We start from the raw sequence: 23,574 nt of genomic DNA, 5'->3' as shown, positions 1-23,574 counted from the left end.
GCAGTGAGATCGGCTTCAGACTGTTGAATAATGTGCAGTTAAACTAGGCCTGAAGTTGGAACTTTACCATATGTTTCGGTAGTGACTGTTTCGGTATTGACAATTATAGCTAACTTTGAGCATAACTAAAGAATGCTAGCAAGCACATGACTAGTATACACATCTTTGAAGAGGTGTACACACATAAAAACATAATACTTTGCATAAAACCCCAAAAAAGTTTACATAATTGAAGAGAATATGTGTTCGGTAGTGACAATTCTTAAGGTTACACGCTGATTTTCAGAGTTTGGAACACATTTATATCAAAACTATGGGATTTAGCTGCTTACCATTCAGCCATGAGGGATAGGGATGCAGTGTCACTGCCTGGTCAAAAATGCAGGGGTGTGGCTAAAAACCAGGCTCAGCCAATGGACTAAAACTCTTGTGTTTCGGTAGTGACATGAAAACTGGGGACATGATTTTTTGAGTATAGTTTTTTAATTTAAAAATTAAACCCACAATAAATCTAAATCTTCCAAGTTCTGTTTAAACTTAATCATAAAGATCTTTGAAATAAGATCATTGAAAAAAATCTAAAAAAATTTAAAAAGTGTTATTTACAGAAATTGAAATTTAGATGTCAGGGTGGGGGACAGCTGCTTCCCTATAAATTATGATTTTGTATATATTTAGCTTATCCCTATCTCATTTAGTGTCTTGGGTTTAAATAGACCATAACATATTCTTAGTAAATATCTATGTTTGAATACTTAATTGTTTTGTAAACAGTTTTTCTTGTTGGGGGACCATACTTTGCACCAATTTGGTAGAATGCCCCTAATATGTATATTTCATCCCATTTTTCTTCGTGTATGTTGTTACTAAGATTAGTGAGTATATGAATGAACTGCAAACTTATAGAACAAAACTCTGTTTGGTATTTCCTCTAACTATGTCCTGTTTGTGTGGGGGGGTAGATGCTGAGCTGACCTTTGAACCCAACTCAACCACTCTATATTCTGGGGAGCACGTTAATCTCACGTGTCACATGAGAAAATCAAATGTCAGTGAGTGGTTTTATGAGTTCAAGTGGAACGACAAACCACTGGTTCCCATCACTTCCACTAACGTGCTCAGGATTCCAGAGCTAACGCCCGACAGGAACGGGGATTATCAGTGCATCGCTCACCACAACAGCTCAGAAGAGAACAGACGGAGCAACAGGGCCACTCTCTCTGTGTCAGGTGAGATATCCAGAGTCCTTGTCCCCGCTGGGAGCTTCACCCACAGACATGTGGAGACACAGGACAAAGAGAAACACAAGTAAAGACCTTCACAATAACTGGGACAGTAGAAACATGAAGCTTATTTTCCACATGGTGTCGACAGCCGGACAAATCCACGTTTCTTCTTCTGAATGCGTCGTTCAGTCTCCACAGTCAAAGCTGAAACACCTGATCTCAGTTCCTGACGTCGACCTTTCACACGGACAGAAAGTCAATCACATCATTCACTCACTTCACTTCAGCTTCTTGTTTGACACAGATATGATAAAAACATTGGAGGAGCAGAGAACAACTGATGCAGACTGTGTTTACTCAATTATATATGATGAAAATATACATTTATACTATATGTACTAACTTATATAAAATAATCATGATTGATTTCTTATTAATTATATAGATATTATTAGTTGTTATTTGAATGGATATATACTACATACTGAACATAACAAATAAAATAATGAATTGATCTCTAATTTACTATGAAAATGTAGATTTTTGCTATTTTAATGGATTAATACTACATATACTGAATTATTTAATTTGATCAAGAATTTATTCCTAATGGAAGTATTATTTTATCCATGTATACTATATAACTACATATACAGAATTATAAAATAATGATGAATTGATTCCTAATCAACATTGACAAATATATATGTTCAAAATTTTCTTTAATAAATTTATACTACTACAGATGAAAAGATTAACAATGAATTGTCTCCTAATTAAGGATGAAGATATAATGTTTTGCTAATTGAATAGATGCTTCACTACATGAACTGAGTTTCATAAAGTAATAAGTAAGGATCCTAATTAAACATGTGAATATTCTTTCCCGAGCAGCACACAGACCCAGAGCCACAGTGAGAGCATCCAGGACGTCCATCCCAGTGGGCGGCTCTCTGACTCTGACCTGTTCTGTGGAGGAGTCTGCGGGTTGGAGCTACGACTGGTTCACACGTTCCCCAGACGCTGAGGAAACCGCCATCGCAACAAATCCTGTGCAAAACTCTCTGAGCATCTCACAGGGAGGCAGCTACTGGTGCAGGGGAAGAAGGACTCACTCAGATTTCTGCTCAGAGAAGAGTCACGTGCATCACATCGACAGAACCTGTGAGTAGCACGCTTTCATGACTGGCTACGACGAAAACAGAACCAGTCAGCAGCAATATTAACCAGTTCTCTCTGTTGGTTTTATATTTGTGTTTGAATGTTCAGTGTCCAACAGAAGCTTTGTCGTGCTGCAACACAACTGGACTCAGATATTCAGCGGTGAGACGATCTCTGTCAGGTGTGAGATCCAGGGAGGAGGAGACACCCAGTGGGAATATGAATGGAGGACAACAAGCTCCCACCAACCAGTCACTGGTCCAGACACAGCTCCCACACACAGTAAATACAGGCTGGGCACTGCCTCTGTTTTCCACAGTGGAGAGTACTGGTGTAAGGCCAGAGCGGACTGGTATTCCTCAACAGAGTGGAGTGAGGCCTTCCAGCTGAGAGTAACACGTACGTCTAATCATCTTTCAAAACCTCCACGAGGACGTGACGTCTTCACCTCTTTCTATTGGTTGTTCTTGGCAGGATTACGTAAAAGCTACTAAACCAATTTCCGCCCAATCCCCAGAAAGCATCTGGGTGTGAACCTGAACTGGTCCACATGTAAACCAGCTAATGTGGCCCAAATACCTTAAAACCAACCTGGGTCTTTCTGGCTCACATCAGGTACTCTAGGCAAAGTGTGATCTGGATGTGGACCTCAAGTGGTCCATGAATGGTGAACATGGCTCAAACAGCACATAACACATGGGGGCCTAACCCTAACCCTTGTGGTTGACACACGGTATTGCTCCGGCTCATCTGTGGCCCGGCTCTGGCAAACAGCAGTGGACTGCCCCAGTGCCATCACTCCATGAGGTGTGTGGGCTGGAGGCCAGTGTGACAGTGTGGGACACATCTGGTTCAGAAGCATTGAGCTATGTGGGGATCAATGAACCTTTTACATGTTGACATTCATCATTAGACCTTTTTTCTCTTATATATTCCACGATCAGAACTTTGTCCTCTACTGAGTGAAACTCTGCTTCATACGCTTTAATCTTTTTCTCCATTTAATTTGTCTTTCGTTTTCTCTCACGCACTTTGAAAGCCGATAAACCCAGGCCCAGGCTGACTGCCGATAACACAACCATCACAGGAAAGGGAAGCGTAGCACTGAGCTGCTCTGTGGAGAACCCGTCTGAGTGGAGATACGACTGGTTCAGAAGAACCTCAGCCTCCTCTGCAGCTCAGATCCTAAGATATAATGAAACACATGATGGAATCAGCATCTCAGAGGAAGGCATCTACAGCTGCAGAGGACGGAGAGGAGACACAACCTTCCTCACAGAGGACAGCAACCGAGTCACAATAGAGAACAGAGGTAAGAGTCCGTTTAGAAATCCAAAGACTAGTTACCTCCGCTGTGGAGGTTATATTCTGTCCCTGGACGTTTCTTTCTTTATTTGTTTGTCAGCACGATTACGCAAAAACTACCGAATGGATTTCCACGAAACTTGTGACAGAACCAATGAAATTTAGACGGAATCCAAACATCGAGACTTTCTTTAACACAATGTAACTTTTACTGAGCAACAGCGCCCTCTGCAGCCACACGTGATATTTTTTTATTAACTTCAGAGTGTTTCTAACTGATCTCAGTTCAGCTTCACTCTTCAGCTGCAGCTGGTTGTGACAGGTTGTGACTCTCAGTCAGTTCTTCTCTCAGGAGATGGAACCCACTCACCAGAGTCACAGAGAACAGACGCTCAGGGAGAGAAGGAGGAAACTTTCTCCTTATTAAGTCAGAGAATCATTACATTAACTTGGAAGCTGCTGTTTTAAGGTTAAAAAGTTTCACAGTGTTTTGCTTTAAGATTGTGTGATTCTTGTTTGATTCTCCCCCCTGATGAAAAGATGAGAGGACTGGTATCTGTACAGTTTGCTGGAGGGAGGAGCTGTACTGAGCCCTTCTACTTTCTTCTGTTCTCTGTTTCTATTTGTGATCAGTTTCCCACAAGGCGTCTGTGGCCCTGCAGCCTGACTGGTCTCTGGTCTTCAGCGGTGAGACGATCACTGTCCGGTGTGAGGTCCCTGCAGATGTACCAGCTGAGTGGGAGTATGAATGGACCAAACCCAACTCAACTACGGTTCCAACACACAATGAATTCAGGATTGTCAATGCGTCCTCGTCCGACAGTGGAAGCTACAGGTGTTTGGCTAAAGACAAGAAGAACTTGAATTCCACGACCGAGTGGAGCGATGACGTCACATTAACAGTTTCTGGTGAGAAAGACGGAGTTTTGAGAACCTGGCAAATGTCTCCTTCAGTTTATGTTCATATGCGCTGATAGGAAATAGAATACAACAAAACAGTAATGAGGGATGCACCGATTCAAAAGCTGAACATCTTACTGATACTTATCTCGTTGTTGCGATCAGCCTATTGACGAGTAAGATGACGTTCACCGATGTTTAGATGTTATTCTCATCTGAGAGGAAACAAGTGCTGTTCAGAATCCAAGTCAAAACATCCTGGACACAAACGATCTGGGACCAAGGTCCTGCCGATACTCGACCAATCGTGAGTCAGCCTCAGCTGTCAGTCACGATGTTTCATCCGGTTTTTATTTATAACGTCAAAAAACTAATTCAGTTCAACTCAAAACTTGAACATACATCAGAGCTACAAGAACGTCCTTTCCTCCTGAGATAATTTGACCTGTACTGCAGCCAGCCACCAGGGGGCGAACTCACTGTTGTGGAGCTGTGATGTCGTCCATCTTTATATACGGTGGATGCTCAGCACCTTTAGACCAGATGGATGTGGGCCACTTCAGGCAGTGATGCGGCTCCTCTAGCTTTCCTGTGGACAGAATGGATCCGAGCCGAAACTCGTCCACTTGTTAAAGAGCTAATGTGGCCCAACGCTCCCAAAACACACCTGGGTCTTTATGGTGAACATGCGGTGCTCTAGGCAAAGTGTGATCTGGATGTGAGCCTAAAGTGGTCCATGTGGTGAATATGAAAATAGATCCAAAGGAATCTGGGCCACGTCTGGCAGCTTTGGTTAATGTACGGTACGGCTGTGGCTAACTTGTGGCTCTGATGTGGCAAACAGGTGGTATAATCTGGACCAAACCATTCTGTACTTTTGCTTTTACTGCTGTTTTAGTTTGTACGACTGCAGAAGACTGAAGGAGATACATGTTCTACTCATTTCATTCAACTCACATGAAATGGACTAAATGCCAAAGTGTTTTTAACATTAACAGAAAGACCAGCGGCGAACCTGAGTGCTGACCACAGAGCCTTTCCAGTAGGGGGCAGTGTGCTCCTGACCTGCTCCGTGGGCCCAGCATCACCTGGATGGAAGTATTATTGGTACAGAGGTAAGAAAACCTCGAAGCCCCTGACGGATCAGGATTTCAAGTCCCATGGACAAAGTGCTAGTGCCTCACGTGAAGGACTGTACTGGTGCAGAGGAGGAAGAGGAGATCCAGTTCACTACACCCAGTACAGTACCTCAGTCAGGATTCATGGAATCGGTGAGTGAGGAGAGAATCCATTCTGCGTTCATGACTGTTTGTTGAGATTACTGAAGGTTGATGCTGATACAAGCTGTTATTCTGTCTTTACTGGTGAATATGAACAGTCCACAACAGAGCTGCTGCGACTCTTCAACCCAACTGGCCGAGCAGATACAGAGGAGAAGCCGTCACCCTGAGGTGTGAGATCCAGGGAGGAGACTCTGAGTGGGAGTATGAATGGACAGCAACCAGCTCACATGCACCTCCCAACACAAAGGAGTTCAGGATCAGTCTGGGGTCAGATCTGAGCGGCAGCTACTGGTGTCAGGGCCGACTGAAAGGTGCACGGCAGAACTCCACAGGATGGAGTGCTCCCCTCACGTTGTCTGACGGTGAGTCAAGTCATATTTAGTATTAAAATATAGGTGTTAAAGTTTAAATATAACAAAGTATATATGTGTTCAATGCACATGTACAAAAGAGAAGCCAAAATATCACGGATACCAGCCATCTTTCACTTTTCAGGTCATTTAGAGCCAGAGTCTGTGAAATCATGATGGAGGTGTGGAGCTGGGTATCGAGGTCCCGCCCATACATGTGCTCGACCAATCACCAGTCAGAGTGAGCTGTCAATCAGGACGTTTCACTGTTTTTATAGCATCAAATAAATTAATAATAATTAAAACCAAACTGATGAGAAACATGAACATGTGAACAAACTGAAATGAAAGAAACCATGGTCGACATATACTGCAGGCAGCCACCAGGGGGCGGTGTTATAGTTTGGCTTCACTTTTGGGGGCAGTCATGTCGATGGCTGAATGTGAAGCATCCAGAAATTACATTGGTTCCAAAATGAAACAAACATGAAGACGTGTTTTTGACGATGTTCCTTTTCAGCGGCTGCACCACGACCTGTCGTCACTGTGTCTCCGTCATGGCTGACTCCTGGAGCCTCCGGGACTCTCACCTGTGGGGGGGGTCCACATCCCACTGCAGGGTGGAGGTTCTACTGGTACAGAGCTGACACCATTAGTTTGCATCCAGTCCGCAGACTTCTAGATACAGGTTTTTACCGAATGTTAGCTGGATTAATCAGGTTGAGATTGCACACTCCTGAGTTCAGTTATGAGCTGCTCCCAGGAAGCGACGGAGGAACTGAACAAAACTCCTTCGTCATCCAAGGCCTGACGGAGTCAGCAGGTTATGCATGTCGAGCTGGAAGAGGAGACCCCGTGTTTTACACTGAGTACAGTGAGACAAAGTGGGTGTGGTCTGGAGGTGAGTTTGTTTCTTTCTCTTGAAGCAGATGTTGTCCCTTCAGTCGCTCAGTTACTTGGGGAACTTTACTTTGGCTGGTTCCTCCAGGTGATTCACTTTTAGAGGTCAAAGGTCAAAGGTCAAGACAGATACAGGGTTAGAGAGACAATCTGAAGCTTGTATTGATCAGAGAATCATTCCCAAAATCTATTGTCACATGAAGTTATTTTTTTGTGTGCATCCTATAGGACTGACCTGAAGTTGATATTATTTATGATCATATGCTGACATCATCATGATGTCACTGTGATGTCACTGTGATGTCACTGTGATGTCACTGTGATGTCAACAAACAATGTCGTCCTTCTGACGTTTCCTCTGTAAAATGATGCAAAGTCTAAATTGACTCTTTAATCTGGAAACATTACAAATGTATTCTGGTAATATTATGACCTTATTCCCAAAAACAAGAAGTGACTGAGATGGAGTCTCTGCTGATGGCTTCACGTCTTTAATGCTCAACTAATTTAAACCATTAGTTTCTGTTTCACACTTCATGTCACGTTTTTCAGATTCCTATTCGTCAGTGTCTCTCACAGTGAGGCCGGACTCAGTGCAGCACTTCTATGATGACAAGATCCGTCTGACCTGCGAGGGAAACTCTGATAAACTGAGATTGTGGATGTTTACTGAATACGGTGTACAAGTGTCAGAGTACGAGTCTCAGGAGAGAAGCTACACATGGAACAAGAATTATCTTTCTTCTGGAGTTTACTGGTGTGAATCTGGATCAGAGATCAGCAACGCAGTCAACATCACTACAGGTTGTAGTTTTTCATTGAATCTATTCACACTGTGCATGTTTCCAACATCCCATAATGTGATTTAAAGGTAGAGTAACTGAAAGTGGGGAGCACTGCCTCCCTTCACTGCTCCTGCAGGAGCTGCACCCCCCACATGTACCAAGGTGCATCACATCAAACATGATCTCTGGATGAAATTCACCTTCTTTATTTACACAAACCACACGTTCAACGCCCAGAATCAGCTGTGAGAGTGTGTCCGTCTGCGTTAAACAAGCAGACATCACGTGACTGTGTGGACGCCACAGCCCACAGCGCCACCCGGAGGCTGTTTCCATCTCACTACTCAAGAGGGAGCTCTTTTGGTTGGAGAGCAGGACTTATTAATATCACATTCAGATTTAGTGATGCTCTCACTCTAAACCCTGCGCTCACACTCAACTCTCCCCTGCTTGAGCTCAGACGTCCTGCTCTTGAAGCCAGGGCTGTGTATTGAAACCAGATGTTTTTCCAGCGCACACACAACGTACAGCTCATGGACCTGAGGAGCAGAATGTGACAAAAAGTGCATTGAATGACTTTGGCTCCACTTTAACATCCGATGTTTAGACTCATGCTGTTTATATACGAGCTGAATTATCACGTTGTTCACATTGTTGATGGTTTTTTAACTGTTTACAGTTCGAGGTGGTGTTCTCCTGGAGAGCCCTGCCCGTCCTGTGACTGGGGGACAGTCCGTTACTCTCGGCTGCTCATGGTTCGGGTTAGGGTTCTCCACAATCCTCGATTCCAACGTCTCTTTCTACAAAAATGGGGAACTCCTCCAAAGTGATGTCAGAAGGAAACTGGAAATCTCAGCTGTGTCAAAGTCAGATGAAGGTTTCTACAAGTGTGAACATTCAGGATTCTTCTCACCAGAGAGTTGGATGTCAGTAAAATGTGAGTGTGATCAATATGAGGTAGAAGAGGAGTCTCCAGGTTGAGAAGTAGATTAAAATCTTTTCTACTCAGTATTTTCACTGAGACGGTTTCTAAACACCAGGTCCACTTGCTCAATACACTTATAAAATATTTTCACTTATTTGTACACATATACAAAGTATTTCTACAGCTACAAACGTTTTTTGCACATATTAAAATATTTCTTCAACTACAAAACTTATTCATACAGTTATGTTTTTAAACATCAAAATGTCTGCTGAAGTGTTGGTTCTATGTTTGTCCACGTCATGGATCTTTCTCTGCTCCTCACTGCTCCTCCTCTGATCAGTGACTCCTGCAGCACCTCCCTCTACGTCTCCTGTGCCGCTGGTCGTTGGGCTGGTTGGAGGCTTCACACTGATTCTCCTCCTCTCGCTGCTGCTGTTGTGTTGGTGCAGGAGTTCAAAGAGTGAGAGCTGCTCTGGTTCAATTCATTTAAATCAAACTTATTTAAAACTATTTTGGTTGGAGAGCAGGACTTATTGATGTCACATTCAGATTTAGTGATGCTCTCACTCTAAACCCTGCGCTCACACTCAACTCTCCCCTGCTTGAGCTCAGATGTCCTGCTCTTGAAGCCAGGGCTGTGTATTGAAACCAGATGTTTTTCCAGCGCACACACAACGTACAGCTCATGGACGTGAGGAGCATAATGTGACAAAAAGTGCATTGAATTACTTTGGCTCCACTTTAACATCTAATGTTTAGACTCAAGCTGTTTATATACGAGCTGAATTATCACGTTGTTCACATTGTTGATGGTTTTTTATCTGTTTACAAATTCAGATCGAGTTTTCCTGGAGAGCCCTGCCCATCCTGTGACTGAGGGACAGTCCGTTACTCTCAACTGCTCATGCAGGGTTCCCTGGCTTTCCTTGAAAAAAAATTCCATGCTACCTTCTAATTTTCCAGGTACCATATTAAGTGATGATCTATAGGCCCCTGAAGCTTTCCGCCCCCATCCGTGCCCCCCTCCCCTCACACACACAACCCCCTAGGCATCTGACTACTTAGGCTACTTGATTTAAAAGATGTGCCAGTCAAGTTTACATTGTAAATGCTCAGAGATTATGTCTTGTTGATAATATCAATACATGAAATAATGCAACAAGCTGTAGATGAGCAACAATTTATTGAACTGGAACTTTGAGACACATGAGCACTGGGATTTATATATGTTCTCTCTTCCACTCCTCTCCTATGTCTTTTTTGTATCATTTTTTTAAAGAAAAAAAACGAAAAATCACAAAATAGCTAAAAGTAGATATAACAATGAATGTTACAGAATCGAGGTTTTGATCAAGACTAGACTGGTCATGTCAACTAGTATTTAGGTAATGTCACAGCCTAATGTGAAAATGTATTGGTAGTTAGCTAGCAATGCAAGCTAGCCAACAGTAGCTAGTTAGTTAGCAAGCTGAATGTTGGTAAGCAAGATTGCACTGCATGTGCTTGCTAACCATCCTTAATGAATCCAAATTCAAAACAAACTCCCCTAAATGTGGTGAATAACACGGTTTTAGGAAAAGTCAATGAGTGAAATACATATGGTGATCAAACATAGTTCTAGTATTTTAAAAGCAAGGTAAAAATTACCTCAATAATTCTAGTGTAAGCTGCTAGCTAGCAAGTTGCAGCTAGCTAGTTAGCAAGATTGCACTGCTTACTAACTAACGTTGATAAACCCAGGTTTACTACACAGTTAAAAACAGCTAATTACATTTGAGGATAAACTTGCATAAGAAGTTTCACTGTAGATGTCAAGGCTCCCGTGTTGGCTGGGAAATGCATGTATTTGACCCTTCTATTGAGATCGCGAGGTAACGTTTCTCGGCTATTATTCCCGAAGTCCAACAATCCGAAACTATACTTTTAAAGTCCCTATCACCAGGTTGCCTGCATCAAATTCCAACATCCAATATACCAGATAGGATGCCAATAGCATGCTCTACAACATGGGATCATCCATTTCTATCTACAGTAAAGCTGTTCACATGTAAAGGGTTTTTATAAACTCATCTTAATTATGTGCTCAATAGTTTCATTTTATTACTATTTAACACATCATCCAATAAAATTTTCCCAGACAACTGTTTCAGTTTCCATGACTTTTCCAAACCTGGAAAATGAAAAAATAAATTCCATGTTTTCCATGGTTTCCAGGTACCGTGGGAAAACTCGATTCCAACTTCTCTTTCTACAAAAATGATGAACTCCTCCAAAGTGATGTCAGAGGGAAACTGGAAATCTCAGCTGTGTCAAAGTCAGATGAAGGTTTCTACAAGTGTGAACATTCAGGAGTCTTCTCAGAGGAGAGTTGGATGTCAGTAAAATGTGAGTGTGATCAATATGAGGTAGAAAAGGATTTTCACGAGACGGCTTCTAAACACCAGGTCCACTTGCATTAAATAAATTTGGTTATCAAAATAAAATATTAAGTATTAATATTAAAAATATTAATATTAAATCATAACTTGGATTGATTAAAGTCACCTCGGGGCACCACCGTTCAAAGGAGGGGAAAAGATAGCCAATTTATCGATTAAGTCTCATAAATGTACTGACTACAAATTTGCAACTTCGATTAACAATTAAATTAATAACTATAATCAAAATTACAATATAGATAGTTAGCTAAGTTGAAGGATATGGAGTTCTTGACAGTGTAGAGATTGGCAATATCCACTGATGCAACATTACTGAAAGAACATTTGTGAAAGAAAAACATTTATTATGAAGATAATAAAGTATAAAAAACACAAATTACTAACGGTAACAACCTACCGTTAACCGATAACTTACTGAACAAAGATGTGTATGCGAGTGTTTGAGTCTCTGTGAGTCAGTGTGCTTCCAAAATGTTGGCCAACCTAAAGATAACGCCCCCCCCCCGCCTTTTTGAAGTAGTTTTCGGACAGGTAGCGCGGGGCAGAGATAATTAGGTGAAGGATTATGCTTGTGCTTGAGTTGGTTCTAAATCAGAGAAATAGTGTCGACTAAAATGCAAAGAAAGACTGTGAAGAGCCTAGCAAACGAACATTACTGTCAAATAACTTATAACAGAAGTATCACAACACAAATCATACTTATAAACACCACACAGAAACAAATAAACAGTCTTGCTTAGCGCAGTATAATTATTAAGCCCAGTTGTGTTACCCGTCCGTGGAAAGGGGAAAAAGGAAGTTTCTGTGCAGTTCTCAGTTCTGTGAAGTCGTCTGGCTGGTTGTGTGGTTTCTGCCTTCGAGGTTCTGTTGAGCTGTGCAGCTCAGACGCTGGTTGAAGTTTTCCTGCAGGACATCGAGTCGCTGCTCAGAGTTTGGTAGAGCTTGGGTTGCAAGGAGGTTTCCTTGGTGAGATGAGCTGGAAGCTGCACCTTTTTGCTCCTTTCCAAGAGTTGGATGGGAAGAGAAGATGTGAGCTGGAGAAACCAGGCTCCTCCCCCTTGGCGATGCAGGAAGAGAGGCTGGACAGCCTTCTGCCCTCGGAGGGATTGTAGAAAGAGATCGAAGAGAGGGAGAACTGGCCTTATATCGGCCCGGGACCTCACAGGTCCTGGGCCCAGATGGACCAATAGGAGTTGACCCTTGTGTCTCTGGTGGTTTTTCACACCTCTGTGTGAAGTTGAGGCATCCTGGGAAACTGAGTTCCTTGTCTTTCTCCGGAACAAAGGGACATGTGGTTTCAGGCTTTTGACTCCACATGTAGGCCGAAGAGGAGGCCTTTGGTTTCACTAAAACCCTGTCCCAACATTGCACCTATTAAAAAATGTCTTCAACTACAAAACTTATTCATACCGTTGATTTTTTTCACGTCAAAATGTCTGCTGAAGTGTTGGTTCTATGTTTGTCCACGTCATGGATCTTTCTCTGCTCCTCACTGCTCCTCCTCTGATCTGTGGCTCCTGCAGCACCTCCCTCTACGTCTCCTGTGCCGCTGGTCGTTGGGCTGGTTGGAGGCTTCACACTGATTCTCCTCCTCTCGCTGCTGCTGTTGTGTTGGTGCAGGAGTTCAAAGAGTGAGAGCTGCTCTGGTTCATTTCATTTAAATCAGGATAGTCATGGAGCAGAGGTTGAAAAATAAAATCATGTAACGTGATCATTATTGTCTTTTCCACAGATCTGTGTTGTGACAGGTTGGTTCCACTCTCTCTTGTTTCATCTTCAATAAAACATCCATTCTTTACTTTTTCATTCACTTGTGATTGTTTGACTGTTTCAGGCTCAGCCAGTCTCTGAGAACCAATCAGAGCTCAGACCCAACTCTCCACCATGATGAAATCCAGCTGCCAGTGTACTCGTCTCTTCTCCACGGTCAGACGTCCTTCTCCTACTGAATGCCTTCACAGCTATTTCTAACTTGTTGCTTTTCAGAAGAACCTAGTCACAAAGTTTCCAATTACATTTCATGTTGATTTGATTTTTTATTGACTCGTAGGTGACGACTACATCTATGAATCAATCAGAGGAGACACGGAGGAAGGTACAGTATAAAATGTGCCTCCTGTAGAGAAGTCCTAAATGAAAAACTTTCTGAGTTCAGGTGGACGAGCAGATGAGGACAGAAATGTCCAACACGATGTCATGACATCAATACACACGCGTGGTTTTCCAACAACTCATTTTAGTCACATGGTCCAAAGACAGACATTTGGACTTGTCAGTTGAGTCTGAAGCAGAGTTCCAGGTGGAAAGGTTCCTCAGACCCGGATCCAGACCAAAGCACCAGAATGTAGTCAGACCCGGATCAAACTGAACCAGGGATCGGTTTAGCTGCGTCCACATAATGTTTGAACAACAAGGACGTTCATTTGCATTGGAACACGTGTGGAGCACCTGAAGCTGGTGATGCTGGTTGTGATAGAGATATTAGAGTGGCAACGAGATCCACTAAATGAATAAAACAGTGGTTCTCCACCTTCTCAAGTCGTTTTCTGTCTGATCTTCACAGGAACCCGAGGTGATCCAGAGGAGACGTCTGACTACGTGAATGAAAATCCACATTCAGCTTCAGGTACAAATATTAACAACTGGCTGTTCAGCTCCTGGCTCATGAGCATTTGAAATAAACCTCAACTGAAACTGCATCATATCATTATTAAATACTTCTTGTACGATACGTATGCAGTTCAATTGGCGTCTCAAATTTCAAATCCTATGTGTTAAACTATGAACGGCCTTGATCATGTTGTTGGGTTGAAGTATCAAGTGTGTACTTTAGAAATTAATAGTTATTGTCACTGTCACGGTTTGTTAAGGGAGAGATGGACCCAGATGCAGAGGTGATAACAAAAAGGGAATTTAATATAACAAGAGTCTTTAACAAGACCAAAACAAAACATAAAACACTAACAGGTAACACTGGAGGGAAAACAAGAACACGAGGATCATAACCCTAGCGACAAGGCGCACGGAGAACACAGAGGATCCAGGACAGGAAAGCTGGGGGGGGCAGCAGACAAGACAAACCATAAATGACGACGTGTAAACACGAGTTCCACCCCGACCCGGGACAAAGGGGAACACAGAGGCTTAAATACAAAGGAGGAAGGCAGGGGCAATTAGACACAGGTGAAACACATGAGGAAATGAGGAAGGTAATCACCGACAGGAAGTGAAGACAGAAACAACACACAAGGAACACAAGACTACAAAATAAGACAGGAAACAGAAAACCCAAAGAGTGAAATAACAAACTATAATGACAGAACATCACAGTCACTTTGTTTTAGGACGACTATGAATGGTGCATCCTCCAGAAAACAAGAGCATGAAAATCAACATTCATCCATAAACACCTTCACATATTAGACTCACCAGTTTTGTAACAGCTCATTGGAAAGAACGACTTAATCTGGATTGAATTTCAGTATAAATGAAAAAATAAATGCTGTGATATTTGCTTTTTGTTTACGTTCAATATTTCAATTGGCTGATATGGGCCTTTTAAGATATGCACCGATATGAAAAGGTTTATTTTACAGGATAAAGAATGTGCTTTATGATTATATTTTACATTGAAAATGTTTTCTTAATTCAAGTTCTATATATTCTGTCGTATTTGTGTTTTCTTTCAATTTATCTTTATTTCTTTAAAAAATATTGTTTTACTTGAGCTTTATTGCCAATTGTATATATAGGTGATAGTTCTTTACTCCTTGATATCGGCATTGGCCCCTAAAAAAATATTATTCTGTATATATTAAGAATCATGGAGCAGAGGTTGAAAAATAAAATCATGTAACGTGATCATTATTGTCTTTTCCACAGATCTGTGTTGTGACAGGTTGGTTCCACTCTCTCTTGTTTCATCTTCAACAAAACATCAATACTTAACTTTTCCTGTTTCATTCACTTGTGATTGTTTGACTGTTTCAGGCTCAGCCAGTCTCTGAGAACCAATCAGAGCTCAGACCCAACTGTCCACCACGATGAAATCCAGCTGCCAGTGTACTCGTCTCTTCTCCACGGTCAGACGTCCTTCTCCTACTGAAGGCCTTCACAGCTATTTCTAACTTGTTGCTTTTCAGAAGAACCTAGTCACAAAGATTCCAATTACATTTCATGTTGATTTGATTTTTTATTGACTCGTAGGTGACGACTGCATCTATGAATCAATCAGAGGAGACACGGAGGAAGGTACAGTATAAAATGTGCCTCCTGCAGAGAAGTCCTAAATGATAAACCTTCTGAGTTCAGGTGGACGTTCAGATGAGGACAGAAATGTCCAACACGATGTCATGACATCAATACACACGCGTGGTTTTCCAACATCTCATTTTAGTCACATGGTCCAAAGACAGACATTTGGACATTTCAGTTGAGTCTGAAGCAGAGTTCCAGGTGGAAAGGTTCCTCAGACCCGGATCCAGACCAAAGCACCAGAATGTAGTCAGACCCGGATCAAACTGAACCAGGGATCGGTTTAGCTGCGTCCACATAATGTTTGAACAACAAGGACGTTCATTTGCATTGGAACACGTGTGGAGCACCTGAAGCTGGTGAAGCTGGTTGTGATAGAGATATTAGAGTGGCAACGAGATCCACTAAATGAATAAAACAGTGGTTCTCCACCTTCTCAAGTCGTTTTCTGTCTGATCTTCACAGGAACCCGAGGTGATCCAGAGGAGACGTCTGACTACGTTAATGAAAATCCACATTCAGCTTCAGGTACAAATATTAACAACTGGCTGTTCAGCTCCTGGCTCATGAGCATTTGAAATAAACCTCAACTGAAATTCCATCATATCATTATCAAATAGTTATTGTACGATAAGTGTGCAGTTCAATTGGTGTCTCACATTTCAAATCCTTTGTGTTAAACTATGAACGGCCTTGATCATGTTGTGGTGTTGAAGCATCAAGTGTGTACTTTAGAAATGAATAGTTATTGTCACTTTGTTTTAGGACGACTATGAATGGTGCATCTTCCAGAAAACAAGAGCATGAAAATCAACATTCATCCATAAACACCTTCACATATTAGACTCACCAGTTTTGTAACAGCTCATTGGAAAGAACAACTTGATCTGGATTGAATTTCAGTATAAATGAAAAAAGAAATGCTGTGATATTTACTTTTCGTTTACGTTCAATATTTCAATTGGCTGATATGGGCCTTTTAAGATATGCTCCGATATGAAAAGGTTTATTTTACAGGATAAACAATGTGCTTTATGATTATATTTTACATTGAAAATGTTTTTTAATTCAAGTTCTATATATTCTGTCGTATTTGTGTTTTCTTTCAATTTATCTTCATTTCTTTAAAAAATATTGTTTTACTTTAGCTTTATCGCCAATTCTATATATAAGTGTTAGTTCTATACTCCTTGATATCGGTATCGGCCCCTAAAAAAAGATTATTATGTATATATATTAAGAATCATGGAGCAGAGGTTGAAAAATAAAATCATGTAACGTGATCATTATTGTCTTTTCCACAGATCTGTGTTGTGACAGGTTGGTTCCACTCTCTCTTGTTTCATCTTCAACAAAACATCAATACTTAACTTTTTCTGTTTCATTCACTTGTGATTGTTTGACTGTTTCAGGCTCAGCCAGTCTCTGAGAACCAATCAGAGCTCAGACCCAACTCTCCACCATGATGAAATCCAGCTGCACGTGTACTCGTCTCTTCTCCACGGTCAGACGTCCTTCTCCTACTGAACGCCTTCACAGCTATTTCTAACTTGTTGCTTTTCAGAAGAACCTAGTCACAAAGTTTCCAATTACATTTCATGTTGATTTGATTTTTTATTGACTCGTAGGTGACGACTGCATCTATGAATCAATCAGAGGAGACACGGAGGAAGGTACAGTATAAAATGTGCCTCCTGCAGAGAAGTCCTAAATGAAAAACCTTCTGAGTTCAGGTGGACGTTCAGATGAGGACAGAAATGTCCAACACGATGTCATGACATCAATACACACGCGTGGTTTTCCAACATCTCATTTTAGTCACATGGTCCAAAGACAGACATTTGGACATTTCAGTTGAGTCTGAAGCAGAGTTCCAGGTGGAAAGGTTCCTCAGACCCGGATCCAGACCAAAGCACCAGAATGTAGTCAGACCCGGATCAAACTGAACCAGGGATCGGTTTAGCTGCGTCCACATAATGTTTGAACAACAAGGACGTTCATTTGCATTGGAACACGTGTGGAGCACCTGAAGCTGGTGAAGCTGGTTGTGATAGAGATATTAGAGTGGCAACGAGATCCACTAAATGAATAAAACAGTGGTTCTCCACCTTCTCAAGTCGTTTTCTGTCTGATCTTCACAGGAACCCGAGGTGATCCAGAGAAGACGTCTGACTACGTTAATGAAAATCCACATTCAGCTTCAGGTACAAATATTAACAACTGGCTGTTCAGCTACTGGCTCATGAGCATTTGAAATAAACCTCAAATGAAACTACATCATATCATTATTAAATAGTTCTTGTACGATTAGTGTGCAGTTCAATTGGTGTCTCAAATTTAAATCCTTTGTGTTAAACTATGAACAGACTTGATCATGTAGTGGTGTTGAAGCATCAAGTGTGTACTTTAGAAATTTACAGTTATTGTCACTTTGTTTCAGGACGACTATGAATGGTGCATCCTCCAGAAAACAAGAGCATGAAAATCAACATTCATCCTGAAACACCTTCACATATTAGACTCACCAGTTTTGTAACAGCTCATTGGAAAGAACGACTTGATCTGGGTTGAATTTCAGTATAAATGAAAAAAAAATGCTGTGATATTTGCTTTTGTGTTTACGTTCAATATTTCAATTGGCTGATATGGGCCTTTTAAGATATGCTCCGATATGAAAAGGTTTATTTTACAGGATAAACAATGTGTATTATGATCATATTTTACATTGAAATTTGTTTTGCCTTAATTCAAGTTCTATATATTCTGTTTTATTTGTGTTTTCTTTCAATTTATCTTTATTTCTTTATGAAATATTGTTTTACTTAAGCTTAACTCCCAATTTTATACACAAGTGATGTTTTTTGCTCCTTGATATCGGTATCTGCATTGGCCCCTAAAAAAATCTTATTCTGTATATTTTTGCCGCAGTCATGCAACAAAAGTTTGAATGCAACCTGTGATGTTTTCCATTCGTACGTATAAATATGTCTTTGTTATTATTCACCAATGACTCAATGGAGGACGATGTCAGAAAGGACCTCGTCTGTCTGTGTGTTATGTTCCATATACAGTCTGTGGTTATGTGTGATTATTTCCATGGCTCATAATTCTCTGTTTGATGAAAACACTCGTCTGCAGAGAGTTTAGCTTTTTGTTTTGAAATGTAACCGATTATAATTCAAACACATAATTGAATATGTTATTTCTTTTATCTTTATTAAACTTTGAAATCCCAGCTGGACTCTGTCGATGTGTCCTCTTTTATTTTGAAATCGCTCACCTTACGTGTCCTCAGTGTGACTTCCTGTCTGAGTGGGAGCTGGTTTCCTTCTGGTCCCACCAGTGTCTCCTCAGCCACTTGCTCATGTCTGCAGTGGTCAGCTGGTCTTTGCCCAGTGAAGCTCTGCAGCTGATGGATGTTTCCTCCACATGACGTCTCTGCTCTGACCGATGACTCCGGCTTTCAAGTGAAGACAAGAAGGTTTGTGTTTTATTGTGGCAGGAAACTCTTCTGTTGTACATTTAAACCTTTGTCTCAGTGGGAAGACTTTTCTCCCACCTGCAGCTCTACATCATCAGCCACATGGTGGCGCTGCAGCTTTTGATTTATCTATGAATTATCTTTTGCAATAACCTCATCAAACCCTGATGAAAAAGAAATGTAATTGGGGCGTTTAACCTTAAACTTTATCATAAACAGCTATAAATGAAAATAAAACACAAATGCAGCCAAATATATAGAACATGAATGAATATGTTCTGCTTATTCTTTTAAATAAATGTTTTTCTTCTGTGTGGATCAACAAATAAACTCTGATGCAACACGTCACTGAACGGCTGATATCTTATATTCTTATCAACCAATAAATCACTCGTTCTTATTGTCTGCTGCAAATTAGCTTTTACTGACATGAGGACATTGTTTTCGCTGCTGTTGTTATTATGTTTGTGGGTTTCCACTGGTTAAACCAGTCTAACCAGTCTTCTTCCTGTTCAGAATCAGACTCAGATGAAACAGCCAATAGGGTTAACTTTTTCTTTGGTGGCTCTGAGTTTTTTTCTTCCCTAGGTTTCTCTGCAATAACCCTCTGTTCCTTGACTAAGTTGGTGACTGAGTCCCACACCTCACTCCTCTCAGCTCTGGGTATACACTTGAGGTCCTTGAATCTAGGGTCCAATGCAGTAGCAATCTTCAGATATGCAATGTTGGCATTTCCCTTGCGTGTCTCCATGTCGTTTCTGAATGTAGACTTGAACTTGGTCACGTAGGCAGGGTCATCATCTGAGCTCTCCATCACCCGGGACAGATGGCAAAAAGCAGGCAGAGCCACAGAGCATGAGAAATACTTTTCTCATCCCAAAAGTTCAGTCAAATATCTGCAACAGAAAATCAACTCCACTTCAGTCAAAAAAAATTGCATTCACTTACATTATACAGAAAAATGATCCTCTACATATTCATGCTGCATGCACTCAGACAGGATAGTGAGAAATATGATGTAAAACATACCTGCAAGGCTCCAGTAGCGTTTCCAACCTCTGCAGTTTGTCCATTTCAGCTGTAGTTGGCATGACAATCTAGGTGTTTGTGGTGAGGACGTCCCTCAGTGGCTGTTCGTTTCTGCGGATGCTTTTAATCATGTCCAGAGTAGAATTCCATCTGGTTTGAACGTCTTGCATAAGCGACTCCTTCTTCTGTCCATTTTCAACTTGTTGTTGCTCTAATTCTGCTGCACTTGCTGGACTGTGTTTTAAGTGCCCCACAACCTTTCTGCACTTGGCCAGGATATTGTCAAATGCACTGTTCTGCAGAGATACTGTGACAGAACACTGGAGACTGTGCGGGACATGATCAACAGGCAGTTGTCTCGCAGCAGCGATCATATTTCGTGCACTATCTGTGCTAAGTGTGGTGACTTTATTTAACACATTCCACTGCTGTGCAACGTCAGTAAAGTGTCCCGCGCATGCTTCAGCATAATGTCTCTGCTCTGTTTTCATCACAGTCAGAGCATGTGAATGCAGCGCCCACTTCTCATCAATATAATGTAGTGTGACTCCGAGGTGATTGTGGTTACCGAGTGATGTCCAGTAGTCCCCAGTGAGCGCAACAGCGGGTGCACGTTGTAAAGTTGTCGCTTTTGCAATCCTCTCCTTTTCATAAAACTCGTGTTGCGATTCTCAAAATGTTTCTCAGACTGACGTCTTCCACAACACGAGTCGGCCTGCAGTCTGTCGCTCTCCACGTCGCTATGGCATCTGTTAGCTTCTCTTGCCTTTGTTTATCTACACTCCTCCCTGCATCTAACGTAGTCTGCTGAAGCCTCGCTCCACTCTCTGTTTCGTTGAATGATTTGCTGATATTAACTGTGTGTTTTGCATTTAGGTGATATTTAAACTGGAATTACTCCGGTGATAAGAAAATTCACCTTGGCAGTGGTTACAAATAACTTTGGTTCTGTCGACTCCGTCTGGAAGAACTTTAAAATGAAAATGGCCATGTAAAAGCTCCGTTCCCTTATCCATGGTTGTTTATCCGCCAATTATTTTCTTTTCCGGTTCCGCAGCAGTCAGCAACAGACTTTCACAAAATAAAAGCCTGACTTTAACAATAATACAATAAATAATCAAACCTGCGTTAATGCGCGATAAAATAATTGTCTGTGTTAAATAAGTGATGAGTTAACTCGATTATAACGAGTTAACTTGCCCAGCCCTAATATATATATATGTATATATAAATACTTGTTGTGCAATAATGGTTAGGAGTGATACCATAAGATAGTGTGCCTTTGAGCATTCAATAAATTTGGTTATCAAAATAAAAAATAAAATATTAATATTTAAAATATTAATATTAAATCATAACTTTAGTTTGTTTAAAGTTATCTCGGGGCACCACCCTTCACAGAAGGGTAAAGATAACCAATTTATTGATTAAGATCAGTCTCATTTAGATCTAGTTCAATTAGAAATCTCAATATTTACTATTGAAGATTATATAATGAACAGTGAAGGTTTATAGAGTTCTTGACAGTGTAGAGGTTGGCAAAATTCACTCATACAACATCAATGAAGGAACATTTTTAAAAGGAAGCATTTATTATGAACATAATAAAGTATAAAAACACAAATTACTAACAAAATGTACAAACAAAATTGAGCTGGAGCAGCCTGGACCCCCCTCCCTCGGAGTTGCAGGAGAGACGGCTGGTCGCCTGCTGTCCTCGGTGGTTAGAGGGAAAGAGTTCTGGACCAGCCTTCCGCCCTCAGAGGGATTGGAGAAAGAGAGAAATATTTGGAGGAGGCCTGTCCTTAAATAGGCTCAGTGACCCCCAGGTCATGGGGCCAGATTGACCAATTGGAATTGACTTTTGTGGCTTTTAACACCTACGTGTGAAGATGTCCAGAACAGAAGGAACCTGTTGCCTCCTGGGAGACTGAGTTCCTTGCCTGTCTCAGAACAATGGAACCTGTGGCATCTTGGGAGACTGAGTTCGCTCCAGCACATGCGGTCATGTGGTTTCAAGTTTTGTCCACACATGTAGGCTGAGAAGGAGGCCGTGTGGTTCCACAAAGACATTGCTCAACATACTATATATACATAAAAACTGGCTCACACGTAGAAGGATGGCAAAAGAACTCCGGTTATAAAAACCGAAAGTATAGACAACAGGAAACACAGGAACAGGACGACTGAATAAACCTAAACGTAAAAGTCAACCTGACAACGAGAAACACAAAGACTCTACACACAGAGGAGGCAGAGATAATAGACCACAGGTGAAACACATGAGGAAAAAATATGGTTACAGTTGTTTTCAAAGGCATAAACACTAAAATCCAAAGTATTACACAATTATCAAAATCTTACACTCAAAGAGCATAACATGGGCCCAGATCTGCACCACTATCAGCACAATGTCAGACACACACTTTTTGCAAAACACTAAACACACTTGCATTAGACACATGAGCAGGGCCGGCCCTGGCAATGTTGGCGCCCTAGGCGGGATTTCAGAATGGCGCCCCCCCCAACATACACACGCAAATTGTCATGCATCCCCAAGAACTTTTGGACTGTATACAGATGCACACACAGGCAGACACAATTCTAAGCTATAAAAAATAATAAAAATATATAATAAAAATATATGTCATGTCGACAAAAATAAACATTAATGATGTCCAGAATCGGGGTGATTCTACCTCTATATTGTTCTTTCTTCTCCTCCTCTACTTCGCTGCGCTTTCTGAATCATGCACCTGATAATTTAATCCTTTTTTGACTCATCTTCAACTCTTACCACAGTCTAACACGCCCCCCCCCACACACACACACACAGACACACACACAAGAGACAAATTAGTTTCTAGTCACTTCTTTTAAAAGTAATTGAATTACCTCACCAGTTGCTGTATATCAAAAGTAATTAGTTACTAGGGAAAGTAACTTTTAGGTACTTTTATGGTTGCTTTTTAAATGTAATGAATATGAACAGTACTGAACAGTCAAACACAATAAACATCTGGTAATTTTTCAAAATAAAACCGTTTAATTTTGAAAAATTACCGGATCCTCTGCGTTATGACTCATGCTTTATGCATGTCAAGACGCTTGTCTCTGTCAAGTCACTTTTTCGCTGAACACAAACCCAGACGGTATTTGTCGGACCCATTTATCAACAAACCAGGTGAATCCAGCATGTCTGTGCAAGGAGAAGATCGGCTGCTGGAGATCGAAGTGACGGCGGCCTTAAAAGTATGTTTGAGAAAACAACTCTGGCGGTGTCCTGGATTAAAGTCACGGCAGAATACCCTGAGATCGCCACAACAGCACTAACAACTCTGTTGCCATTTCCGACATCATATCTGTAGTGACATCGGTGGAATTATTTTTAATTAACGAATTAATGTTTTTTTTAAATAACAAAACAACCTCTCCAAAGCGCACAGAAGCGCATCGTCTGCGTAATGGAGCTTTGGGATCCGTTCGTCTCCGTCTTGCTGCAACTTACCATGCAATAATTAATTTGAGGTCGCA

At 41.3% G+C, this 23,574-nt stretch overlaps 2 protein-coding genes across 2 annotated transcripts; both read left to right on the top strand.

The window, feature by feature from the left end:
* Nucleotides 1-937: 937 nt before the first annotated feature.
* LOC133020369 (basement membrane-specific heparan sulfate proteoglycan core protein-like) lies at nucleotides 938-4,765 on the top strand. Its single transcript, XM_061086893.1, has 6 exons — nucleotides 938-1,229; nucleotides 2,121-2,390; nucleotides 2,496-2,786; nucleotides 3,427-3,699; nucleotides 4,326-4,601; nucleotides 4,758-4,765. The coding sequence occupies exons 1-6, from the start codon at nucleotides 938-940 to the stop codon at nucleotides 4,763-4,765; spliced, it is 1,410 nt and encodes a 469-aa protein (XP_060942876.1).
* A 623-nt stretch (nucleotides 4,766-5,388) lies between these two features.
* Nucleotides 5,389-8,631, top strand: LOC133020368 (uncharacterized). The gene is made up of 7 exons (XM_061086892.1): nucleotides 5,389-5,395; nucleotides 5,591-5,863; nucleotides 5,971-6,249; nucleotides 6,761-6,891; nucleotides 6,967-7,126; nucleotides 7,678-7,913; nucleotides 8,590-8,631. Exons 1-7 carry the CDS (start codon nucleotides 5,389-5,391, stop codon nucleotides 8,629-8,631), a joined length of 1,128 nt encoding a protein of 375 aa, XP_060942875.1.
* Nucleotides 8,632-23,574: the final 14,943 nt, after the last annotated feature.

Source organism: Limanda limanda, chromosome 15 (assembly GCF_963576545.1).
Source record: "Limanda limanda chromosome 15, fLimLim1.1, whole genome shotgun sequence".
Lineage (NCBI taxonomy): Eukaryota > Metazoa > Chordata > Actinopteri > Pleuronectiformes > Pleuronectidae > Limanda > Limanda limanda.
Note: the sequence above shows the minus strand (reverse complement) of the source record. Positions and strands in the feature narration are given on the sequence as shown.

What these genes read in the sequence shown, in the direction of transcription:
- LOC133020369 (XM_061086893.1), top strand. Translation starts at nt 938, where the DNA reads ATGTCCTGTTTGTGTGGGGGGGTAGATGCTGAGCTGACCTTTGAACCC. An exon ending in GCATCACATCGACAGAACCT is followed by an intron (nt 2,391 to 2,495) that starts GTGAGTAGCACG and finishes TTGAATGTTCAG; the next exon opens with TGTCCAACAGAAGCTTTGTC. An exon ending in CTTCCAGCTGAGAGTAACAC is followed by an intron (nt 2,787 to 3,426) that starts GTACGTCTAATC and finishes GCACTTTGAAAG; the next exon opens with CCGATAAACCCAGGCCCAGG.
- LOC133020368 (XM_061086892.1), top strand. An exon ending in GTCTGACGGTGAGTCAAGTC is followed by an intron (nt 6,250 to 6,760) that starts ATATTTAGTATT and finishes CTGCACCACGAC; the next exon opens with CTGTCGTCACTGTGTCTCCG. An exon ending in AAAGTGGGTGTGGTCTGGAG is followed by an intron (nt 7,127 to 7,677) that starts GTGAGTTTGTTT and finishes CACGTTTTTCAG; the next exon opens with ATTCCTATTCGTCAGTGTCT.